The 26,689-nt window shown below is 41.1% G+C and overlaps 1 protein-coding gene across 28 annotated transcripts in view; it reads right to left on the bottom strand.

The window, feature by feature from the left end:
* Positions 1-26,689, bottom strand: part of ERC2 (ELKS/RAB6-interacting/CAST family member 2) — a 1,070,068-nt gene that overhangs the window by 465,927 nt on the left and 577,452 nt on the right. For all 28 annotated transcript variants that reach the window (XR_008316192.1, XR_008316193.1, XR_008316208.1 and 25 more), the window contains one exon: positions 10,661-10,796. Coding sequence is in view for 6 of the 28 variants with exons in the window: in XM_053296295.1 (XP_053152270.1) it covers positions 10,661-10,796 (136 nt within the window). In the remaining 22 variants the exon portion in view is untranslated. The remainder of the gene's footprint in view (positions 1-10,660; positions 10,797-26,689) is intronic.

Raw genomic sequence — 26,689 nt, 5'->3', positions numbered from 1 at the left:
TCAACCTTTCCTCAATGATTACATGCCCCATCCAATGCGACCCCAATCTACTTTTAAAGTATCAGTTTTTATACAATTAGGGTATTCACACACACAGCCTAACCCAGGCTAGGGCAGCCCAGCCTGGGTTAGGCTGCAAGTGTGAAGCACCAGGAGCAAGGTCGCTCCCAGCGCTGCACCCACGCTGAACCCCACTACACACCTGGTGTTTAGCTGAAGTTTATCGAACCTGTGGTTCAATCACCTGGGCAATCATGGCCAGGTTAAATGAATTTCCCCTGGCCCACTGCCATTTCTGGCAGTGAGCAGGGTGGGGGTGGGGGTGGGAGCAGCCGTGCCGAGTGTAGCGGCTGCTCTAACAAGAGCAGCTACTGCACTGGTGCCTTGGGGCACCCTGAGAGGCAGGAGGGGGAAAGTCCTCCTGCTCCTACCATCTCCCTTCACCATACTACCACTCGTGTGAGCGTGTGGTGTGGCAGAGAGCAGCTGCTCGTCTCTTGGGGAAGGCAGGCAAGCTTCTGCCTTCCCTGCGGCCCACCTGCTCTCCCAAGAATTTCATTTGATTGATTGATTGATTGATTGATTGATTCTATTTCTATACCGCCCTTCCAAAAATGGCTCAGGGCAGTTTACATAGAAATAATAAATAAATAAATAGAATTAATATCTATTGTGGGGGGAGGTCTCTGTTATACCATGACTGTCATTCTCCCTCCAACAACCTTATCTCAGTTCACCTGCTTAAAAGGCCTCCCTGCTGTATTACATCTGTTAATAATTCTGACTGCTCTAACATGCTTTATGACATTTAGGAAACCTCAGATAGTCAAGAACTGGCAGTACAACTATTAAAGGGGCCTCCGATGTTATTCATATTACACCTCCACTACTGCAAGAGCATCACTTGTTAACAGTTAATATTCAGGACAAATTGAAATTACTGGTTCTAATATTTAAAGCTACTAATAACCTCAGTTTAGTATATCTGAGGGAGTGTCTTCTCCAATATGAGCCCCAACATGAGATGAGATTAGGAAGTGAGACCTATTTGCAGGGTCTCACCACCATCAGTAACAAGGTTGACATCTACCCAGAATAGGAGTTTTACCTCTGATTGTGTAATTCCATCCTGAGGAATTCTACCAGATCTGCTCTTTTACAGTTAGCTTAAGAAATAATTCCTGCTTTTGATTTTTAATGTATTGTTTTTATTGTTTTTCTTTAATATTGAATATTAATGTGCTAAACATATTAACTGCTTTGGAGGAACGTATTTTGAAAAGTGTGGTTCACATAAACATATATTAAGGTATCTCATCAGATTATGATTAAAAAAAAAAAAAACACTGCTCACAACAATCCCTTTTCATTAATGTACAACTTTACTGAAGCAAGTGGAATTGGCATTTTTTGAATACTGAATATGCAAAGTGGTAAAGAAGTTATGTCTATATAATAAACCCTGAATTTTAGTGTACAAATTCTATATTTATATCAAACTGACTAAGATCCACTCTTTTATGAGACACAGATGATTTATTGCTATTTTAAGAGTGTTGAATTAATCTAAATTATTGCCTTTGACATTGATTGTAATTTATATAATCTTGTGTGTTTAAATTTATAACTTAGCAAGATATTAGACAAGCTATAAGTCAAACCTAACAGCAAAGAAATGAACTTCTTGTAGCTTTCTACATTAGGCTGTGATGTGCTGAAATGCTAACATCTTATTATAATGAGGTTATTGATGTAGAGCTGACATATGACTTGATTTGCAGATGCCCTACTGACTAACCTTTTGCAACTATATCTCAGTGTAAACCTGTGGCAATTATTGCTGGATAGGGGGAACTGGTTGAACAGAACTATTTCTTTTGATGCATGATGAATGTGATTGCCCCCTAGAGATTACAAGAGTCCCACATGTGTGAGTTATTACATAAACACTGAGAAGGGGTAGGAAGAAAGGTGTATCGCATGAAAAAATTCTGGGGGTTGCTGCAGATCTTTTTCTAGGAACTGTAATTCTTAACAGTGTCCATTCATAAAAATATATATATATTAAATCTTATAAGGCATTTCATAAAATATATAGGTGCATAAACCTGACCTGGGTGAGGAAGTCAAGTGCTGCTTAACAAAATGTGAATTTCACCCTGCAAAGAATTAAGGTATCCAACTTTCATACCTAACTTTTACGTGCCATACATATTTTCAGGACTGCATCCTCTATATCTTAACACAATCTCTCATATAAATGAGAAGATCCTCTTAAGCAATACCATAATGTCAAAATTTACAGTGATAAAGAGACATTATCATTGGTTATTGATCTTCAGTTCAAGGATTCTCTTTCTCCTGAGGCTTGCATCGAAAGAAGATCAGTTAAGGTCTACCATTCCACTGAGCATACTTAGTGCTGTCCTTGGAGCTGTCCATGGTCCAGCAGATCCTGCTTCTGGCCAAGATTCTTATTTTTATTTTTATTTAACACATTTCCTTATCCTGCTCCTTTCCTACAGCTTGCTCCTCAGCAGTCTTCTACCTGACCCCTTTGCATATTATACCTGCTGCCAACTGTGGCTGCTCATGTATTGCCAGTTGGACCTCAGAGGACTTTGTCCAGTACCTACACAGTCCAACCAACGTGGAGTAGCTAAGAGACTTAGGTTTCTTTATCTTAAATTTAATCTCATAGTTTGTTGCTGCTGCACTTCTATGGCTTAACCCTCATTTACGTGCTGGAGTATATCCGTACCCCAGAGGTATCCTGTATCTCCTGCAAAAATGTGCAAGTCAGTAGTTCTGCAACTTTACTCTTTTAAGATATTTGTTGATATCCAGTCTAACAAGGCGTTGGTGCTACTGTAGAAGTGCCGGTGCTGCTGAAGGTTTTAACTAACGTAACACCAGCAATCACACAGAAAGTATTTCAGAACCAGAACTATGGACCTCTTGAGCAGAGGCGCTTTTACCCCTGGACTTTGTCCATGGCCTCCCCTCCACACCCACTGCCTGCCCCCAAATCCTCTTTAGTCTGTCCTGGGTGGTGTGGTTTGTGCGTTCAAGAACCTACGTGTTAGAAAGTGATGTTTAACTTGCAACCGGGGTGGGGTGGGGCTCCAAAACTATTTAGGTGCACCTCTGCTCTTGGGTAATTACATATCACACACCACTTTCATTTCTCCCACTGGAAATACTACACAATACTACACTGGAAATACTACATGTGATCATGCAAGAAGTGCGTCACTCCAGTACTGCCCTCTAGTACAATATCATTACTGTACTTGTATTACACATGTAGATGACTAACATAGAAAGCATCTACTGACAAATATTTATTTATTTATTATTTATCAAAACATTTTTATACCGCCCAAAACTTGCGTCTCTGGGCGGTTTACAACAGAATAAAAACAAAGTAAAACATTCATTAAGACAAAAATGGGGGGGGGGGGACACACACATTACAACAATTTAAAAATTTAAAAATAATATTTTAAACCAGCATTAAAACCATTAAAACAACATTAATTAAAAGCCTGGGTGAAGAGATGTGTTTTTAAAGACTTTTAAAAAGCTGTCAGAGATGGAGAGGTTCTTATTTTACTAGGGAGTGCATTCCAAAGCCTCGGGGCAGCAGCAGAGAAGGCCCGTCCCTGAGTGGCCACCAGATGAGCCGGTGGCAGCTGCAGACGGACCTCTCCAGCAGATCTCAGTGGGCAGTGGGGTTCATGCCGAAGAAGGTGTTCCCTTAAATACCCTGGGCCCAAGCTGTTTAGGGCTTTATAGGTTATAACCAGCACCTTGTATTTTGCCCAGAAACATATCGGCAGCCAGTGTAGCTACTTCAATACAGGAGTTATATGGTCTCTCCGAGATGATCCAGAGACCAGCCTGGCTGCTGCATTTTGAACCAGCTGTAGTTTCCAGACTACGTATAAGGGCAACCCCACATAGAGCGCATTACAGTAATCCAGTCTGGAGGTTACCAGCAGATGTACCACTGTTTTGAGGTCATTCACCTCAAGAAATGGACGCAGCTGGCGTATCAGTCAAAGCTGATAGAAGGCACTTCTGGCCACCGCCTCAACCTGGGACACCAGGGAGAGGCTCAGATCCAGAAGCACCCTTAGACTGCATACCTGTTCCTTCTGGGGAAGCGTGACCCCATCCAGAACAGGCAGATCAAAATCATCTCTCGAGTTCCGACCATGCACAATGAATACCTCCGTCTTAGCCAGATTCAGTCTCAGTTTGTTATCCTTCATCCAGCCCATCACCGACTCCAGGCAGGCATTTAAGAAGGTTATGCCCTCTCCCGATGATGCTGACATGGAGAAATAGATTTGGGTGTCATCAGCATACTGATAGCACCCTGCACCAAATCTCCTGATGATCTCTCCCAGCGGTTTCATGTACAGGTGAAACTCGTAAAATTAGAATATCGTGCAAAAGTCCATTAATTTCAGTAATGCAAATTAAAAGGTGAAACTGATATATGAGACAGACGCATTACATGCAAAGCGAGATAAGTCAAGCCTTAATTTGTTATAATTGTGATGATCATGGCGTACAGCTCATGAAAACCCCAAATCCACAATCTCAGAAAATTAGAATATTACATGGAACCAAGAAGACAAGGATTGAAGAATAGAACAATATCGGACCTCTGAAAAGTATACAGTGTACTGTGCTTGACTGGCCAGCAAACTCGCCTGACCTGACCCCATAGAAAATCTATGGGGCACTGCCAAAAGAAGGATGAGAGACATGAGACCAAACAATGCAGAATTGCTGAAGGCCGCTAATGAAGCATCCTGGTCTTCCATAATACCTCATCAGTGCCACAGGCTGATAGCATCCATGCCATGCTGCATTGAGGCAGTAATTGCTGCAAAAGGGGCCCAAACCAAGTACTGAATACATATGCATGCTTATACTTTTCAGAGGTCCGATATTGTCCTATTCTTCAATCCTTGTCTTCTTGGTTCCATGTAATATTCTAATTTTCTGAGATTGTGGATTTGGGGTTTTCATGAGCTGTACGCCATGATCATCACAATTATAACAAATTAAGGCTTGACTTATCTCGCTTTGCATGTAATGCGTCTGTCTCATATATCAGTTTCACCTTTTAATTTGCATTACTGAAATTAATGGACTTTTGCACGATATTCTAATTTTACGAGTTTCACCTGTAGATATTAAACAACATTGGAGACAATATGGAGCCCTGGGGAACACCATACAGAAGTTCAGATTTTGAAGAACAGCAGTCTCCAAGGGACTCCCAACCCTCTCAGACGCTCCAGAAGGATACTATGGTCGATAGTATCGAAAGCCGCCAAGAGGTTGGCTAAAGAAATAGAAAAATATTCGCTTGGAGGGACACCATCTGGAACCTGCCCGATAGGTAGGAGCAGAACCACCGCAAAGCAGTGCCTTCAACTCCCAACCTCCAGACGCTCCAGAAGGATACTATCGTCGATAGTATCAAAAGCCGCTGAGAGGTCGGCTAGAGAAATAGAGCTAGAGAAATAGAGAAAGAAAGAAATCTCACTTAAACGTGTGAAATGAATACAATACACTATACATTTTGCTGAAAGGCAGACATTTTTGAGGTTGAGATTATTAGTTACACTTCCTATACTCACAATATCCACCTATAATTAGAGTAGCAGAAAAGTGGCAAGGGAAGTAATCATGAACAAATAACCAAAGCACACAGTTGTATGATATTCTCTGCTGGCCTCTTCATTTTTTAAAAAAATGTCTTTTGCTTTGAAGGATACAAATATTTAATATGTATGGGATTCTCATTTTACCACCAAACTGATCACACTTCAACTCCAACACTGTGGAAAAAAGAAACTTTCCCCAAGAAAACTATAATTTGAAAATGGACACACACAAGAATCCATCTTATTTTTCAGGCAATCCGAGAGAGTTCTGTGGATATTTAACAAAAACCTGGCAGAAAACCTTGGCTCTTATATTTCTTCATATGTTAGTTTATTAATATAATAGTCTTGAGAGATCACTAGACCAAAAATGACAACTATTGTCTATTTGGATTCAGAAACAAGTGGCTTTTCCAAAAAAGTATTTGCTAGACTGAAAAGTCCATCTGATTTATAAATTAAAACTTAATGTGAAACTTGGCCATACATTATACAGGCACAATGGTATTTGCATAGTTAACATGAAGATTAAAAACAGCATTCCACTACCGTTATCCCTGAACATTCTACTGCTCATAAAATCTGTAATATCTAGCCAATCCTTCTAAAAATTTGTACACATCAACTACCTTATGAGCAACACATCTCCTCCAGATTTGGTGTGGATCTGGTTCCAAAAAAATGGCAAACATACAGCAGTTTAAATATCAGCTCCTAAAAAGAGGTGATTTGAGTGTTGGTGGCCTTTTTCATCACAGATAATGTACCCATTAAAATAGATACTGAGGTTGTTCTCACGACCAGCTCTACCCCGGTAGGGCAGCACAGAACTCCCAAAATGTTCCACACTCCTCGCATGGTACATTGTGGGATACCGGAGGACTTTCTCCGACAGTTTCAGCTCTTTTGATCTCCACTACGACGCTCGTGTGGTACGCAATCAGCAGAGCAAGTAAGAGCCATTGGTCGTCTGGGAGGAAGCAGGTAGGGTGCCTCCCTTCCCCCACCACCTCCCCTCCAGCCTACCAGTTTGGTCGTGTGAATGACCTTACTTAATATTAAATAATAGGTATTCTGTAATAATACGTTTTAATATTTATTGTTGTGTGGCCTATAATTCTAAATCTACAGTATAATTGTAGGAACTTGCATTAGGAAGCATACAATCTTACCCATACTACAGAACATTTATCACGAGGAAGACCATTTGAAACATACTCCACTAAAGAGTCTCAGTGTGATGTAAATGTAACATTAGATCAGCCCTGAATTAATAAAAGATGGAACTTGCACACCCTGGCCAGATTGCATCTTTAGGGATGCACCCCTTGGGGAGAGGTGGAGTCATACACAGTGAAGAACTGAAAAAAGCCAAATCATGTATAGTGTTTGAAAGTACTTCTCAGTGTCCACAGAGTGAGGCAGGGGAGAGAAATAAGCAAAGTATAGAAAAGGGGATAACTAGTTAGACAGCAGTACTTCAGAGAAAGAGCTACTGGCTGTAGTATAAGTTACAGCAGTCACCAAAATTGGGGGAAGCATTTCAGAGATCTTTGAAGGGCAACCTGCAATCAGATGAAAAAGTGGTAGAGGGGGAATTCAGTAACACACTTGTTACTGAAAAGATACATGTTGCTCAAAAGATACAGATTTTTACTGAAAAGATACATGTTGCCCAAAAGATACAGATTTTGCCAGGCACAATTTTTCTTCCCCATGTATGACATGAAGTAAGCAAAATTCCCTCAATCCCAACTCTTAAAAGGTCCAGTAGACTTTTCTTCCATCAAATCTGTTCATTCTATTGTACTGTGTAGATGTCATTCCTACATCAGGTAAATTAATTAGAATTTCCATTTTCCCACTTAGACAACGTATTCAATACACTGCATTTAATGCACAATGTATCAAAATTAAAGGGGCCCGGGAGTACCCTAAGTACCAACTTAGAAGATGGTCCCATAGACTACCGAAGATTCTAGAGTCACGTATAGTCTTTGGTCCCTTCTAGTTCTGTTTTAAAAGAACTAAAACTTGTGCTCAGAGCACCAGAGGAAGAGGGCGAGAAGAACACTACTCTGGCAGTGAAGGGATCACATGGTACCCCAGGCAGGGTACCCCAAGCACTCTAAAGGCTGAATGATGTGACCGTTCAAGTTTCTTACTCTTGATCTGGGAATATAACATAATTGGTTTTCCTACAGAATATAGCAAGGCAATGGCTGGGGATTATGGGAGTTGTAGACCAACTACGTCTGGCAATCTAAGTTTGAAAATCCCTGCCATAAGGCTCAGGCTCATCATACGGCAGTACAGGCCCAGGACAATGTGGGTCATCTTTGCTGGGGGCAGGCACTCCATCATTCCCATCTTGATTTGGGTCTCAAAAACAAAGGAAAAGTGTGGGTGCATGGAGGGGAAGTAGTAAGTGAGAAAAATTTGTGACATAATACAACATCATTACTGATCATGTGGCACATGATCAGTATCATTCTTAGGTTCCAATTTTCTGGCTTTCTGAAGCTTGAGCAAAAATGAGATAGCTTTCAGTTTTGATTTCAGTCTGTGACTCCTGAGGATGTGGACAAGCTGCTTGGAGCAGTGAGGCCTACCACTTGCTCTCTTGACCCTTGCCCACCATGGCTTGTTCTATCTAGCAGGGAGGCTGTTGTAGGCAGCCTGGTGGAAATCATAAATGTCTCTCTGAAGGAGAGCAGGATGCCTCCTTATCTCAAGGAGGCAATTATTAGACCTCTTCTAAAGAAGCCTGTGTTAGATCCCTCAGAGTTGAGCAATTATAGGCCTGTTTCCAACCCCCCATGGCTGGGCAAGGTAATTGAGAGGGTGGTGGCCTCTCAGCTCCAGGCGGTCTTGGAGGAAACTGATTATCTAGACCCATTTCAAACTGGTTTTTAGGCGGGCTATGGGGTGGAGACTGCCTTGGTCGGCCTGATGGATGATCTCCAATTGGCAATTGACAGAGGAAGTGTGACTCTGTTGGTCCTTTTGGATCTCTCGGCGGCTTTCGATACTATCAACCATAGTATCCTTCTAGAACGTCTGAGGGGGTTTTGGGTGGGACGCACTGTTTTACAGTGGTTCCGCTCCTACCTCTCGGACAGATTCAGATGGTGTCGATTGGAGACTGTTGCTCTTCGAGATCTGAGCTTAAGTACAGTGTCCCTCAAGGCTCCGTACTTTCTCCAATGCTTTTTAATATCTACATGAAACCGCTGGGAGAGATCATCAGGGGATTTGGAGCTGGGTGTTACCAGTACGCTGATGACACCCAGATCTACTTCTCCATGTCAACTTCTTCAGGAGCTGGCATATCCTCCCTAATGCCTGCCTGGAGCTGTAATGGGCTGGATGAGGTAGAATAAACTGAAGCTGAATCTAGATAAGATGAAGGTACTTATTGTGCGGGGTCAGAACTCTAGAAACAATTTTGATCTGCCTGTTCTAGATGGGGTCACACTTCCCCAAAAGGAACAGGTTCGTAGTCTGGGACTACTTCTGGATTCACACTTCTCCCTGGTTTCTCAGGTTGAGGCGGTGGCCAGGGGTGCATTCTATCAGCTCTGGCTGGTACGCCAGCTGCGCCCGTTTCTCGAGATCAATGACCTCAAAACTGTGGAACATTTGTTGGTAACCTCCAGACTTGACTTCTGTAATGCGCTCTATGTGGGGCTGCCTTTGTACGTAGTCCGGAAACTTCAGTTGGTTCAGAATACGGCAGCCAGGTTGGTCTCTACGTCATCTCGGAGAGACCACATTACACCTCTGCTGATGGAATTACACTGGCTGCCAATAGGTTCCCGGACAAAATACAAAGTGCTAGTTATAACTTATAAAGCCCTAAACGGCTTAGACCCTGGGTATTGAGAGAACGTCTTCTTCACTATGAGCCTCACCGTCCATTGCGTTCGTCTCTGGAGGTCCGTCTCCAGTTGCCGCCAGTTCATCTGGTGGCCACATGGAGACGGGCCTTCTCGGTTGCTGCCCCAGGACTATGGAATGCGCTCCCTGCTGAGATACGATCCTCCACATCTCTGACAATTTTTAAAAAAATATTTTAAAACCCATCTTTTTACTCAGGCTTTTTCAGCTTCTTAATAATGTACAGGTTTTTAATTCTGTGATTGATTTTTAAATCGTTAGTTTTTAATTGTTTTTATGTGTTTTTATATGTGTTTTTAACTGTTTTATCATTGTGAACCGCCCAGAGACACGAGTGTGTGGTGGTATAAAAGTGTAAGAAATAAAGAAACAAACAAACAAACAAATAAATAGCTTCAACTCTGGACTTCAACCTGGAGGGATGGTGGTGGTGGTTTTTTTAAACTATCTAAAAGAAATCTTGAATTTGAATACAAATAATGCTGCTAGATCTATGAAAAATGTCTTGGAAAAGAATGACAATGCAGCACAATGTCACATGCTAGCTAGAATCTGCAAACAACCTCAAACATCCCAGCTGTTTTGCTATCCGTTAAGAATGTTAGTCAGCATTTCATTGATTTGTAATAGAATACATGTAACATGTAGAATATGTAAAAACCATGTCATTTAATTCTCCATACAAATGTAAGTGATGTAAACATCACCAATTCTAACCAGCACTGAATTGCTCAAGTAACTACATCAACTACCATTTCCATCACAATTATATGAGCAATTCAAACCCAACGTTTTCAGAACATCCAGACAGCAGTTGTCACTATGAGAAAAAGCTTGCCCATACTAAAATGTAATCAGCATGTCAGTGGGTTGTTTGCATCTTTTCTTCACTCATATATCTGTCAGACAAGGGGGCGGGGGAAAGGGTCTTACCACACATCAATGTTTACCTGTGGTCAGGTTTTAATTCTTTTTTAATTTAATTTACAACACAGCCTTTCCAGAATATATACCTAAATTATAAATATTCTCCATACTAATGGTGATATGTAAAGAATAAAGCAACTCACCTGCAAATGCTGAGCATTGTCTGTCATATTGTCTTCACGCCTACGAACTTCTTCTAGCAACTGGGCATTCTTCTTCTTTTCCATTTGTTGATTGTGCTTCAGGTTGGCCACCTTCTTGTTTTGATCCTTCATATGTCTAAGAATCATATGCATATGCCTGTTAATTCTAACTGTTCTATTAATAGTGTTACAGAGCATTATAGCATAAATCATTCACTTATCATCAGGAAAGCACAGCTCCTATACTGAAGAGATAATGCTTTTGTCATTTAAAAATTAAAAGGTTACACATTAAATGTCACTTTCAATGGTGATAAAACAAACTGATTGAAATCTAGAGCAATGGTCCATGAATGCACCAGGAAGACACATTTGTACTGCAGGAAAATTTCCCACTACCATCGGGGGGGGGGGTCTGTATTTTTCCAATTTACGCTGCCTCCGGAGATGATGTTTGTCATCCAAAAATATGTCTCATATTCTCAGGTAATAAAGGGCACTTCCAGAGACAATGCAAATTGGTGAAATTCACTTTCCCCCACTGTGTGACAGATATGCACCCCTAGGAAAGCTTCCCACAGAGTGGACACATCCTGATGCATCTGCGGGTGTTGCGCTTGATGTCAGCCATTGTCTTTTCTTTAGATGTTCAAAATACATTTTAATGACAGTGTCATTATGATATCACATGAATGTATGAGGTGATTCATATTAGAAAAATGTGCCATAGCATTAATTTCAGTCAGGTGAGGCCAATTGTTTATTATATATTTAGTCATGGACAAAATCCTCAAGGTGTTGAGGGGCAACATTTAAAATAGAGACAACATTATATCATTGAGGTGAATGAAATCTTTCAAAGTTAGGACTGCAATAACAAGGGCAATACAAGTTTTCTAGTAGCCCCTCTGATTTGACTGGCTTGTAGACTTGTTCTCAGAAAAATGAGTATATTAATAGGATGCTGGTCCCTTTCAGGACATCTTATTATATGAAACAAATTCACAGATACCTTTCATTTATAAAAAGAAATTCTAAAGATAAACTTTAATATAATTATTTAAATAAATGCATGTCAAACTACAATAGAACTGTAACACTCTGCACATAATTCAACATGTTATTCCTCTTAAAACTTTAAAAATATATATGTTATTCTAACAGGTTAAGAAATAATTTGGCTTTATATGGTCAGTCTGTAACTAATCTTAGGACAGAGTTTCTACATGCTTGGACTCCTAGTATTAATTTCTTTGACTTCCTCATGGTTCTGAGGAATTTACTTCTTTTTATCTATATAATAATAGTCATGTGCAAATTCCAAATGAGATCTACACACTAATCCTTTTTTGGCAAAGGGAAGGGATATTTTCTAATGCCCATATGATCACTGGAAAATTTCCAATTTTCTTATGCAGTAGATACTGTAGTAAAAAATATTTAGTTACAACATATCAATTCTACATCAAGATGTTGTTGCCATTAGTCCATCTTCTCATATTCCTACAGCAGTGGGCCCTGGACATTACCAGTTGCACTGAAAGCCTTTTAGGTGAATCTCCAGCAAGCACAAGTATTACTATGCATTACTCTCTTTATTAAAAAGTAATTGTACATAACAAGGTTTCATAAAATAGTCACCCAGTCACAGATGAAAGTACATAACATTCTAGGAGTAAAAGCTCATCAACAATTCAATAAAGTAAGTGTGTGTGTGTGTGTGTGTGTGTGTGTGTGTGTGTGTACACACACACACCACTGTCTGGATTTATAGCACCTAATAACTACTATAAGGTCTTCAATCAATTCTCCAATTCATATAATGGAGAATACCAATTCATTTATTTATGTAAATTTGATTTTTCCAGGAGGTATGTGGCCTGTTACATCTTAGCTGCTACAATCAGGTGGAAGATTCCTCCATAGCCTCCTGTGACTAGTTATCTGCCACCTGACAGAATACATTTCTGGCATCTCCATGATTTGGATGGCACATCATTCCCTATGGTGCATGGGCATTGGCATGCCAAACTGTTTTGGATTATTTTCAGATTGTATAATCTGAGGTTGCAGACAGGATTTTGAAGCATGTTAGGACTTCCATGTGTGTTTAACCTTTGCCTGTCTGGCAGGTTAGGAAAATTAAGGCATCTGGAATGAGTGGTATTGGCCAGATGGGTAAAGAGGGTAGTCAATGTTTCTTTGCTGGGGGTAATTTTTAGGATTCTTCCCAGGGAGAAACATTGAAGAGTTTTCTCATATGTTTGAGACATTTCTCAGTTTGGTTTCTCAACATCCCTGGATAGCTGGATGAAATTGATTACCTGGACCCTTTTCGATCTGGCTTCCAACCTGATTTTTGGATGGACATTGCCTTGGCCGTACTAGTGGATGACTTACACATGAAACTAGACAGGCAAAATACATCCATTTTGTGGTGGCTTTCAATACCCGTCATGGGTCAGGTTTCAGAAAGTAATATGTGGGACTTCTACTTGTGTGGGTCTGCCCTTGAAGATGGTTTGGAAACTTCCACTAGTGCAGAATGCTGCTGCGAGAGTTTTGTTGGAGGCTAGGTCCTTAGATCACACACCTGTTCTCTTGTGGCTGCACTGGTTACTAGTTTGTTTCAACTGGCCACCATTCATGATGTTTTTGATGTTTAAAGCCCTATGCAGCTTGGAATCTGACCTGAAGGATCTGCCCATCCCATAAGAGCAGTAAGGGAAGCCCTTTGCACTTGTGTTGCCTCTTTCTGAGGCTGGCAGTGGCTGGTGCTATGCAGGAAATAAACTCTTATGAAGTAGCACTCTCCCTTTGGAACCTCCTCTCATGCAAGATGTGGCCGACAACCTTCCTTCTGAGATCTCACCACTTAGTAAATATGCAATTTTAATGTCTCTCTCTCTCTCTCTGATTATTACTGTGATAATTGGCTTTGAACTCTCTGGTGTTTAACTTTGATGTTCTAGCTCATTGTATTTTTATTGGCCTACATGTTATATAGGCTTACACTGGCATTTTGAATTGGGTTTCTAAGGAAACAATGGTAATCTTGTGTGCATGCACTTTAGGAAAGCAATTTACATTATTTCCAATTATGTATGTATTTATTAAAAAATTCTTGTATACCACCTCCTCCAAAGACTCTAGGCAGTGAACAATAACAATAGTAATAATTTTTTAAAAATTATAGGGCAAAAGCCTGGTGAAAAAGCTTGGTGTTAAGAAGGGCCTTAAAGCCACTAAAGAAGGGGCTGAACGAATCTGGGGTGGGGGGAGTGTGTTCCAAAGAAGAGGGGCAGCTACAGAGAAAGCCCTCCTATGGGCCCAGACATCATGCACTAGCACCAGGGCCAAGAACACTAAGGAGGGCCAACTGAGAAGACCTCGCAGAATGGGATACTAAGGTGCTAAGCCCATAAGGGTTTTGTAGGTGAGAACCAGCACTTTAAATTGGACCCAGAAGCAAATAGACAACCAGTGCAGTGACCATAAAAGAGGTGTAATGCTATCAAATCTATGGCCACCCGTGAGAAGGCAGGCCACTGTATTCTGGAATAGTTGAAGCTTCCAAATCATTTTGAAAGGCAACCCTAGTTAGAGCATGTTACAGTAATCCAAGCGAGAGGTAACAAAGGCATGAGTTACTGTTGCCAGGGCCTGCCAGTCGATAAAAGGCCATAACTGGCGAACCAGCCAAAGCTGGCCAAAGGCACCCCGGCCACAGCCTCCACCTGCTATTCAAGCAGGAGCTACGAGTCTAGACAGACCCCAGGTCACGAACTGTCTCTCTCAAGGGAAGTGCAACCCCATCAAGAGATAAACTCACACATGGTAATTGGCCAGATCGCAAACTGTAAGTCCAATGTAAGTAAACCTGTGTAACATGTCAGCTATTGTTTTATCAAATATTATTTGATATTGTTTGTTAGCAGCCACTTTAGCTTGCTTTAAAAAAAAAGGGGAAGTGGGATATATAACTTTTAAATACATACATACAAACAGGCATGTGTTTACGTTTTAGGAAAATTTGATGTAGACTCTTCTTTATTCAATGAAAGGAGCTACAAAAATACTGCCTCTTCCCTTTTACTTCTATCCCAGTATCATTGCTGGTTCAACAATATTAATTTAAACTAGCTGGGCCAGGCACAGAGCATCTGCGCCTCCAGCCAGTCCATTCATCACCACTGCCTTTTTCTTCCCCACCTGCCGGCCTGCTTCTCACCCCCATGCCCACTTCTCACCTCTCACCACACTTTCTGGCTGGCAGATGGGTGGGCTGGCTTCTTCTTCCCCTGCCAGCTTCTCCGCCCCTTCATGCTTTCTGGCTGGCTGACCAGCTGGAAAGCCAGCCCACCTCCTCCTCCTGCCCGCCAATTCCTGGCAGCAGCCACTTCCTCCCGGTGGCCGGGCTGGCCCGCCGCCACCACCTCCTCCTCCTCCCAGCAGCCAGGCTGGCCCACCAATGCCTTTTTCTCCCACTGGCCAGTCCAGCCCACCACCACTGCCTCCGGTGGCCAGCTGGCAATGCTATTTTCTTCCCCGTCCCTGTCCCCGTCACTATCCTATCCGGCAGCTGCTCATGAACTCTCGCAAGAGCTGCCACACATGGGATTAGCAACGTTTACATTTAAGAGAATTAAATATATAAATTCTGCAGATTCAATTACTGAACTTTACACATTTCTTTGACACCTTGAAATCCTCCAGAGTTCTTAAAACTTCCTAAACCTGCTCATGAAATATATTAAAATGTTTATTTTTTAATATCCACACTACGTGAACCAACATAAACCCCTTTGTTTCAATCCTGCTCCTGTTAACCAGCTGAACTTTTCTTCTTCTATAAACATATATGATATAAATGTATATTATTTCATATCACTTATCAAAATTAAAAAGACAATATGCATATTAAAGGGCAATGGAAAAATGTAGCAGCTGTCAAAAGATACCTATGTTTTCCTATTTAAAAAATTATCCATCCATAATTTTCTAGCTTTACTATTCCTTCATGGAAACGTTTGTCTAAGGCTCTAAACACATTACCACATTGGAATATGTTGATTGGTACTAATGAGCATGTATGGTCACGTAATTACAATGGCACATAAATAAGATCTGATTTTGCACATCATCATCATCATTATGATTATTATTATTATTTATACACAAAATACTGGGTTATTTTGGGACAGACAATGCACAAATATGTTTGGTAGATAGTAAGGGTATTCACACAACTGGGAGGCGAGGAGAAAGGGAGGGCAGGGGGAAGGCTGTGCTAAACACACCTTCCCCCCAGACAAGTCCTCGACGTTGGTGGGAAGAGTGGACTGCACTCCCACATGATCCATGCTGATGCATGCAGCATGGATTTCTGGAAACTGGGAGTGATTGTCCTGGCCTCCACAGATCCCACAATGCACTGTGCAATGAGCAAGCAGTCCAAGAGCACACATAATCCCAGTGCCAATGTTAAGGGTGCATTCATGCCCTTAATTTCTGCTAAAGGCCAGACTTAAAAGCAGGGTTAGACGGGTGGGCAGCACCAGGATCCATGCGGATCCTGGCATTGCACATTAGGAGGCTGCCTACCCCAGGCTGGGCTGCCCTAGCCTGGGTTAGGCTGCTCATGATAATGAGATGTGTTGAAAATGCAATGTGCACTGATATTCTCCCCTAATACTGTAGAGACTGCTACCAGGACTGACTGGACCAGACAGTCCAGGTTTAATCACTGCTCCATCACAAAATGCTCAGTTGTGAGGTATGTGGGCTGTTGGATTTTGGTGTTGAACTAAGAAAGAACCTTATGCCACTCCTTCATTTTTGCTTTTTACATGTGAAAGAACACATTTTTAAAAACCCACAGACTATCCTGGTCACGTAATCGCATCCCCCCTTTTTGTAGGTTGTGATTTATCATAAGCCATAATGTGTGGCTGCCATATACTGTACCTCCAACAGCTAACAATTTTAGGCATGTGTGTGCGTGCGCGCACGCATACTGTTTGTACTCATGGTGGAGCACTCAGATGTTAACTTCACCTTCAACAAGAGCAGACATCAGCTACAAAGACATTAAAACATCAGGCAAAACTGAAAGTAAATGGGCAGCTGTGCTCCTTATTTAAACTAACTCAAAGGCTGTGTTCACACAATCACAAGGTTCTAAAAAGTTAACTTTTTAGCAGGATTCTTGTGATGGTGTGAATTCAGCCTAAGTCTGATTTCATTCTGAAATTGTCTCTCACTATGCTTTATTTATTTATTTTATCAAATTTGTATGCCACCCCAAACCTCCATCTCTGGGCAGCTTACCACAACAAAGAACAAGTTAAAAGACATAAGTACAAACCTCAAAACAATTTAAAACCACAATTAAATGAAAAAGTTTGGGTGAAAAAGTAAGCCTTTAAAGACTTACACATGCAGGCATTGTGTAGTTCTTGCTGAGTCTGTCTGCTGAGTCTGTTGTTTGCCCTGTTGACTTGATCAGCCATAATTAGGAGTGCTCCCTGATGTGTTTTCCTAATCAGGAGAGGACCATGTTGTTTTAATGGAAATGGAAGCTATTACTATGCAAATACTATTCAGTAGGCAGGCCACCAGAAAGTACAACAGACCCAACTTTTATAGGATACCCTGGGCAATGATTTGTTAAGCAATCAGAAAACTTAATATGGATGAAGTAATGGCATAGGAATGCTATGTTTTCACCAGGGGAATTTCAGAGTTCAAGATGAGAACTTCACAGCTTCATACGTTAACAAACAGCAATATTTACCAAAAGGGGAATAGGACTATGAAGCATAACAAGGCATCACTCGGTGGAACAGGACTATGAACCAAAAGCAACAAGTGTGCTGCGCAATTTCCCCATTAATTTCCTTTTCTGAAACCCTTGGCCCCAAAGTGACTGCTCTCTGAGCAAACTGTTGAGATTTAATGTGTCCTGCTAAAACACTACTGCATGTGTTGTTAAGAAACGTTATATTTCTGAGCTTCAGTGTGCTATCACAGCTATGGGTTTGGCTCATCTTCTGCAATTTTAAAGACACTAATTGGATCATAGATTTATAAAAGATGGAAAGATAATCACAGGATGCAGTTCATAAGCCAAAGAAAATTAATAAGGATAAGAACAATAACAGATAAAATAGACAAGTATAAACACAGAAAACAAAAAACAAAAAAGCCAAAAAAGGCCAAAAAAAAAAAAGTCAATATATTCGGATATAGAAATGTATTGTATGCTAGTCTTCACCATGTGTTATACTGCCAAGATTATTCTGTTAAAACACCAGTCTTTCCTCTAAGGTGTGTGTGTACACACACCAGTTTTTAAAATGTCTGCACAGTTAATTTAGTTCCCGCTCAGGCTGAATCAGGAAGGCCCCACCCTGAGTGCACATGCACACACACTGCCTTGATACTGTTGCCCACAACAAATCTCATTCTGTGCACAAATGAAAAAAATTAGAGGGAACACTGGTTAACACTAGGACAAACAGATGAAATAATGATTCAAGGATGATTTACTGCTTTAGTCTTTCTTAAGTCAGTATACAGGAGAACCTCATTACTCGCAGGGGTTCTGTTCCTCACTTACTACTGACTACCGCAAGTAATGGAACCGTGAGTAATGAGGCATTAGGGCTATGGGGAAAGGGGGATTAGGTTCCAAGGTGGAGGTAAAGTCAGGAAAAGTCCCCAAATGGCCCCAAACTTACTATTGTGTGCTCCATGGGTCCCTCATGTTCCCAGACATGCCCTCCAAAGGACGATATGGCTCCCCAAACCACAAAAAAATCACATGGAGAAGTCCATTCCCCCCCCCCCAAGAAATGAGCAAGCAAATAGCTCCTCCGGTATCCTGATTTCTCCTGAAGACAAAATGGTGGACGGAAGTGACCACCTGGTCCTCTAGGAACCGCGTATGCATGGGTTTAACACATTATAATGGAAACAGGTATCTATTAGTCATCCGCAGACACGCGGAATCGCAAGTAGCAGTTCCGTAAATAACGAGGTTCTCCTGTATACCGAAGAGTAGAAATAAATAAATAAATAAATAAATAAATAAATAAATAAATAAAAAGGGCCCATGTCTGCCAACAGACATGGGTTTTTGTATATACTTAAAAGCACAACCAACCTCTAAAATTTATTACCTCTGCATTGTGAAAAGAAAACAGTCCAGTTCACCCACATGATCAACCTGTCTGAACTGGAATTGGCTAGAAACTGGACAATAAAACAAAACAAAATAAAAAACCAACAACACAGCTTTGACTACAAGCTATGAAGATGTGAAGCAGGATGGAGGAGACAAGAGGCTTTTATTTCCATTGCAGGCTTAAATATCTCTCTCACTTGCAAATGGTTCACTACATCACACTCAGATGACCACCACTCCACTTTGACACACAGTAAACTCCAAGCCATTATTCAGCTTTTTCAGAAATGCCTTTGGCAGGATGACTAGAGGAAATGTCCACAACAAACATTTTCTTTTTAGCTAGAAAAGCAAGGCTCTCTGAGATCTATATATAATGTTACTGTGAAATAGGATAGGCCTAGTAGAATAAAAGTGAATGCCTTAAGTTTTTATTTGTAATTCCCAGAATATTTTATGGATACAAGTTAAATAGAAATACTTTCTATTCTTCACTGCATCCACATTCAAAAGCCTTGTGCTCTGCACTGGTTAGTTTGTTTTATATCTTTCTTCCATGATAGAATACATTAGGTTACCAAGCAATCTTCCAGCCAGCCACTGATCAGATCCAGATCTGTGCTTAGCTTCAGCAAAGTTGCAGCATCTTGTACCTTCAGATCACGCTCCAGGACCATCTTGTAGAGCCCAAGGATTAATGGGAAAATGCATTGTAACAATGTTCTTTTCTCTTTATTTCTAGCTGATTCTATGCCTTTCAATTGATATTTACAGAAATTCAAACCACTGTGTTAAGTTTCCAACTTTAATTAGGTTCCTCAACTTGCTTTCCAAGAGCTATGGAATATCAGCCAAAAATAAGTAGTATTTCATGGTCAAGGTAGAATTTATCCATCTTGAAAAGTTAAACACTGCTAAAAAAAATCCTTCTAAATGCAGATATGCAAAAGACTCCTACACAAGGAAGAAGCAGAGTTTGTAATGGTCCCCTAAAGAATACTTTTCTTCCAATACTTTTCATCACATTAAACGTTATTATGGTGGGACTGAGAGAGCCATTTACAAAAATCTACAAATATTTCAGAAAACTTTGCATCTCACTGCCAATTTCCTAACAGAAATATGCAACAATGTGTGTTTGGGCTACATGATGATTATTGAGTTTACCTATGCTCTAGTTCATGGTTATAGCAATTAATATAAAAGAAATCAGTTCACAACAGAAAACTGGCATTACATTTAAAATGTAAAATTAAAATTTTATAAATGTAGTACTTTTATCCTAACAACTATTTTTTAAACTAAAGCCATAAAAATAGCAATGAAAAATGATTGAATTCTAGATCTTTAAACATTTTAAATGGGTAAGAAAACATGTCACTGAAGGTGCAATTTTCTTTTAAGGATGTGGACCGTATTTTCAGGGCTTATAGTGGACTTATACTATTAGCAAACAGAAATTAAAACACAAGACAAAATTGCAGAAATACACGGTACAGCACCAGGGCTTTAAGAGATCTTACACGGGCAGAATGTAAAATAAAATTCCCCTTTCTAAAAGGTCAAACAGGGGAATGGTACAGGTTGCTACAAGAGCTGAAGGATAAGCCTGTCAATTATGATAAAAAATTGAACCTAGTGCTGGAGGAAGAGTTGGCCCAAGAGTAATGGGAATGGCTTGGGAAAACAGGTTGATGAGTGTATCAGTCAGGGAGACTTCATAAAGGTCCAATTCCATTGGTATTTCACTCCAGTTAGGCTAAAACATATTTATAATTTGAATCAAAGTCAGTGATGGAAGTGTAAGTTAGGAGGAGCAGATATATACCATATGATGTGGAAATGCACATTAATAAAAGGCTGTTGGAGTGAGGTCCAACAGAAAATAGCAGGAATAACTGGACATGTGCTCCCAAAAGATACAAGGATTTTATTATTTCGTTATATAAAGGAAGAAGTTCTTGCAATGTATTTAGAACTGATACTGAATCTACTAGCAGTGGCCGGAGTGTATATAGCTGCAAAATGGAAATCACATGGAGCCCCATCCCTCCAGAATTAGTCTGGCATACTGCCTTGATGATAAAATTAACATATTATAAAAAGCATTAGAAGGAAGGGGGCAAGACAGATTTCTGGAGAGATGGAGCCTACTGGTATAGTATTACACAAGCTGATGATTCTATGCTTGCTGCAAAACAGCTGCAACGAGGATTCTTGCAACTCACACATGGGCAAAGGAGGGAGGAGCTCGCACTCTTGAGACTAGGAGACATGTGGAATCAAGATGTAAGTTTGGTTCCACATGACATCTGAGTCCACCCCATTACTTATATTCTACTTCAAAACTATATCACAGAGCAACCAGTTGCAACTGAAGGCCTGAAATTAGGGCGACTAGATGCAAAAGAGGACAGAGTTCCTGTCATGGCAGCTCAGAGGAAGGCAGCCATTACAGGCTAAGACTACTTTATTGTGTAACAGGAAGAGACAAAATCAATAGGGAATCCTGCGGGGAGCATGGACTCCATTTGACTTAGCATCCTGGCTTAAGACAATGTCCACAGCGTCTCCCTTGAGTAGACCAATGTCCCCAAAGACTCCTTCTATTTCTCCCACTACTTTCATCAGTCTCATTCTGGTAGTTCCTTCACGACTGAGGAGATTGTCTGGACCATGGGCTCTAATCCCATATACAGAAAACTCATATTGGTTGCCTTTATGACTGGTTTGTGTTATAAAGTATCAAATATAGTCTAAGGGACCTCCTGGGCTGTGTAGAACAGTCTCTGCTTTGTGTGGTGGGGGAGTATTCAGGAGGCTAGCATAGGTCTCCTCTGAGATAACAGAGACATCAGAACCTGAATCTATTTTGAAATTTACAGTCTTGCCATTAATCATTAAATCAATCCTCCATGCAGGTTCAGAGTATTTGTAAAAAATGGAGCCTAAGAAAAATTGATCCTCCACTTCAGTGGTAACATCTTGTACCATCTATGAGAGACATGCAATTGCAAAGTGTCCTATTTCAAAACATTTCTTATACATAGCTCAACTAGCAGGACAAATTCCTCTAATGTTATACACCCTCCCACATCTTATACATGCACACTGGGTATGCATGCTTTTTTGCAGTGGTGTGCTTTTGAAATGGGTGGACTGCTTTACAGCTGCAGGTTTAAATTTTGCATTTGCAAAGGATCTGCTCCTTCTGCTGTTAGTGCTTGGTGGAGTAAAGGCTATATCTTCCAAACTGGCTTCAGGTTTCCTTTGATCCCTGATCTGTGCTTTTATTAACTCTGATTGCCTTGCCATTTCAATGACTTTATGAATAGTTAGATTTTCTGTGAGTTGCATTTGCTCTGATAGCACTTTATCCAGAATTCCAAAGACAAACCTGTCTCTGAGATAGTCTTCCTTCCTGTCTGCAAAGTAACAGTGCTCAAAGAGTTCATACAGCCCTCTAACAAATGATTCAACATTTCCCCCAGATTTCTGTGTCCTTTGATAAAATCTAGCCCTCTCATAGAACACATTCCATTTTGGAATGAAATGGGCATCAAATTTAGCCAAGACAGTCTCGTAGGCATTCTTTTGACACTCTTCAGTAAAGGTAAAGGATTTATAGATGCTGTTTGCTTCCTTTCCCATGGCATAAAGAAGGGAACTTACTTGCACAATGCCTTCTTCTTTGTGGAGCTTTGTAGCTAGTCTGAAGCAAGCAAATTTTTCTTTCCATTCTGGCATGCAGCAGGATTCTCAAAGCTGAAAGCTTCTGGTGCAGGACAGTGAGCCATTTCAAAGGTTTGTGGATTCAAACTCAGACTTCTGACACCATGTCACAAGAGCTCAGAGGAAGGCAGCCATTATAGGCCAAGACTACTTTTTTGTGTAACAGGAAGAGACAAGTTCAACCAAGAAATACAGACAGGAAGAAGGAAGTGCCAGCTACGGGCTGGTCATATTACAACACATTTCCACACAGTTCCTGTACCTTTAACAGTTGTGTAAAAGAGGAAATCTTGCCAGACACAGCTTTTCTCAACCTGCATGTCAAGCTGCACTTGCTGAATGTCTGTCTTCTAGACAACTAAGACAGACACAAAGGCCTTCTCCTCCTTTGCCTCTGTTTGCTCTAATGGCAGGTTTTCAATCTCTACTACTGGGACCAGGCTATCTAAGCAACGACCCCCTCTCATACAAACCTGCCCATGACCCTCACTACTCTGTGAAGCCCTTCTCCATATTCCCCCACCATCCAAGGCACAACAGTCAGTCCACTTGTGGGCAAGGCCTTCTCAGCTGTGACATCCAAATTGTGAAATTGGCCTCTCTAAAAATGTACTCTTGGCAACCTGACACTCCACCTTCAAAAGAGCAGTAAAGACCTTGAAGTGGGTTCTCTGGAATTCCTTTGCGTCATATTAATGACACATTATTTTGAATTATAAGACATCTTGAGTGCAGTTCTGCGCAAAAAAGTGAAGTAAAAACAAAAAATAAAACTAAAGGTCTAAAAATTAGTTCCTGTCACTATATTACACAACATGAAAATATTGTCATCACTATATTTAAAGGGTCTATCAAACAGAAAAGAGATACTGCAGTCAATTTTAACACCTGGGTATGAATACAAGATAACATCACTAACAATTCAGAACTGACCAACTAGTGATTCTAAGTGCGCGCTTTGAAGAGATTGTTGGGGGCACCCCAACATATTAGACCCAGACGTACCGGCCCAGAAGTATATGGAATTCAGGTCTGTGTCTGATTTCATTTTATATTAAGAGTTCAATTAAATGCCTGGACTCGGGGTGAACTGACACCCAGATCTCAAATGCTTTGTGAAGGAAGAGGCGATCCAGCATTGTATTGTGAAATGGGTACTCAAGGAAGCACAAAAGCCAGGCCAGAACAATCCAAATGTTAAAATCTAATAATGTTAAAATCACAATCAGATAATGTTTGTGGAAGAGGCCAGAGGCTGATCTCCCCTTTCCTGTTGCAAGTAGTCTATGTTAATCTTTGTCAATGATTGCTCTGCTATACTCAATTACTCTCTATAGAAATTCAGCGTAGGTAAATGCACACAAAGAAAACACCTATAGACTTTAATTCTTACTTTACTAACACTTTAAGACCTTTTGGGATCAGGCTAGCAAATCTGGGACAAGAGAAGATGCCCATTTGCAGCTCAGTGATCAGATTTGCCTTGGGCAATGTCCCCTCCTCAAGATAGCAGCTAACAGAAGATGAGATTCAGATCTCTCTGGACTGGCCAATATCCCGAATAATTAAAAGACATTATCCAGAAGGTAACAGCATTGTCACCCTTTTGGGGACCCAGGAAAAGATGAGGAGATCTGAATAGACTCTATGAGAGATCAAAGGAAAATACAACTATAAAGAATGAGGCTTACTGGACAGAGAAGGAGCAGTCTTGTGCCTACACGCAATCTTCTGCCTACAAGCAAGACTTGCTCATGAGTAATCCAAGAGTTTGCTGCCCAAGCCGCGGGGCTAGAGGCAGGAACTCTGTCCATGGGCAGGAACTGTCTGTGACTTCCACTGTGCAGTGAGAAGTCAAGACTTCCCCAGCCGTGGCACCTCCACTCTCTGCCTTGCTCTGAGCAAACTGTCTGCTTGATCACCAGAAGCCAGACCACCTCTTCCAAGTTGCTGTTCCCAGCTACAGACTCTCTCCTTCAGCTGAAAGGCCCCACCGCTCTCAAGCCTCTGATCCTGGTAATATGCTGCCTCCACAAGCCTTGGATCCCTCCATCCTTTCCCTTCCTTCTCCTTTCCCCCCCACCGCACTAATTTCTGATATCCCCAACCCATGCCAGTGCTCAACCTTCCTTACCCCACCCCCACTTTTCCCGTCTATATCTGAATTATATTAGGCTCTAGGAAGATTTAACACACACACATATGTTAGTTAGGAACACTGGGTGAATGTTGTTGCTGGCTAGGGTTGAAATATTGTTAGTAATACTGATAGAATGTTCTGCTTTCTGCTCAGTCTGATTGATGTTGTTATTCTTTTATACTCAATAAAGCCCACTGAATCATTTAGGATTGGTTTGACCTCCTTTCTTCCTTGCGCTCAGATCCTACATGGTCACTATATAAAAGAACTTGGTCACTTGGTGACACTGATGAGAGAGGCCTAATTTTGTATGCTAGCTAACGAGCATATTTAGTATACAAATCAGGCCTGGACCACAACAAGATGACCAAAACCAGCCTATTTCTGAAAGCTGCAGCCCTCTCTCTCTGGATCTAAAGTATATTATTATAGATAGTAATTAGAGATGAGCCTGGACCAGTCCGGACCTGGGTGGTTCGGTTCGGGTGGGGGGGGTTGCTTTAAGAGTGGGGGAGGGTTTACTTACCACTCCCACCGCTTTCCTGCTCTGGCGCCCATAATTTTAGTAGTAATTGGGGCAGCAGGATACCTCCCTGCCGCCCCTTTCCCGCTTTCGCTATGAAAAGCTCCCAGGAGTTTTCTGCGCGTGCGTGCACATCACAGAGACGTGTAGCGTGTGCACGATGTGCACACGCGCAGAGGACTCCTGGGAGCTTTTCATAGCGAAAGCGGGGAAGGGGCAGCAGGGAGGTATCCTGCCGCCCCAATTACTACTAAAATTATGGGCGCCAGAGCGGGAAAGCGGCGGGAGGGGTAAGTAAACCCTCCCCCGCTCTTAAAGCAACCCCCCACCCCAGTGCCAGACTGCAGTTTGGCAGTTCCGTGCACACCCCTAATAGTAATACTCATTATTATTGTCGCTGTTGTTCTTCTGTGGGCTGCGTCTGCCTCACATTCTGATCTGCTTGCCTTCTAGTTTAACATGGAACATTTCTTTTGGAACTGCTGCATGTGCAATTTGCCACTGTTTTCAATTCATGTAGTTCCCCCCTTATTCCTTACCAATATGCAGGAGCATATATGCACATTGATTTAAAACACACAAAAAGAAATCATGATGCGATTAAAACTGCAGCACATGCACAAAAGTTTAAACAAAATCTGGATATAAAAAGAAGAATAGAGATTCATGAAGGTTGCTCTATGAACAAAATCACATGATTTGGAACTCTAAAATCTGAGGAGAAAATAGCCCCATAATGCTCATGGTGCAGCCTAAGATAGGGTCTATGAAGTTCTGATAGTGAACCATGAAGCCCAGGGTAAGCCCTGTCCTATATTACTCCATCAGCTCGGGGTTACTACCATCTCCTCCTGTTTTTAATAAACCTGAATATTTTTCCCCACCTATTCTTTAAGTTGAGTCTAATTTCCAGGCAATGGGCAATATAAAAACTGGCAGCAACTTAATGGATTGCCCTATGCAAGGGATCACTGCCTGGGTTTTGCATGTGATAGATGAGACAACTGTTCAAGAGCCTGAAACTGTCCTGGAAACTCAACCAAGATTTGGGCTGTCTTAAGCACTACATTATGTTCCTATTGTCACAATTTACTTGGCTGTCATAACAACATGTAGAACAGAGCCCCGGGCGATAATTAAGAGACTCATCACTTTTACATCTTTGCCTCCTACAATGTCGTTTTAATTTTAAGTTTAGAATTCTTCTGTCTACTTATCAGATCTAGTTTTATGCAATATATGATGGCAAAACTACTAAGACTACTTGTTGCTCATCGAGCAACAAGTCTAAAACCTGTAATCAGCCATCTGCACCACCTTCTTTATCCTGTTTTATAGCACTATAAATTGTGTCTAAGCCCTAAGCATGCAAAATACGCAAATTACCATCTGTTTTTAAGAGGAAATGACTCAAATGAACCTACCAGAAACAAAACTGTGCATGTG

Source organism: Hemicordylus capensis, chromosome 2 (genome assembly GCF_027244095.1).
Source record: "Hemicordylus capensis ecotype Gifberg chromosome 2, rHemCap1.1.pri, whole genome shotgun sequence".
Taxonomy (NCBI): Eukaryota; Metazoa; Chordata; class Lepidosauria; order Squamata; family Cordylidae; genus Hemicordylus; species Hemicordylus capensis.
This window is presented reverse-complemented; position numbering and strand designations above follow the sequence as displayed.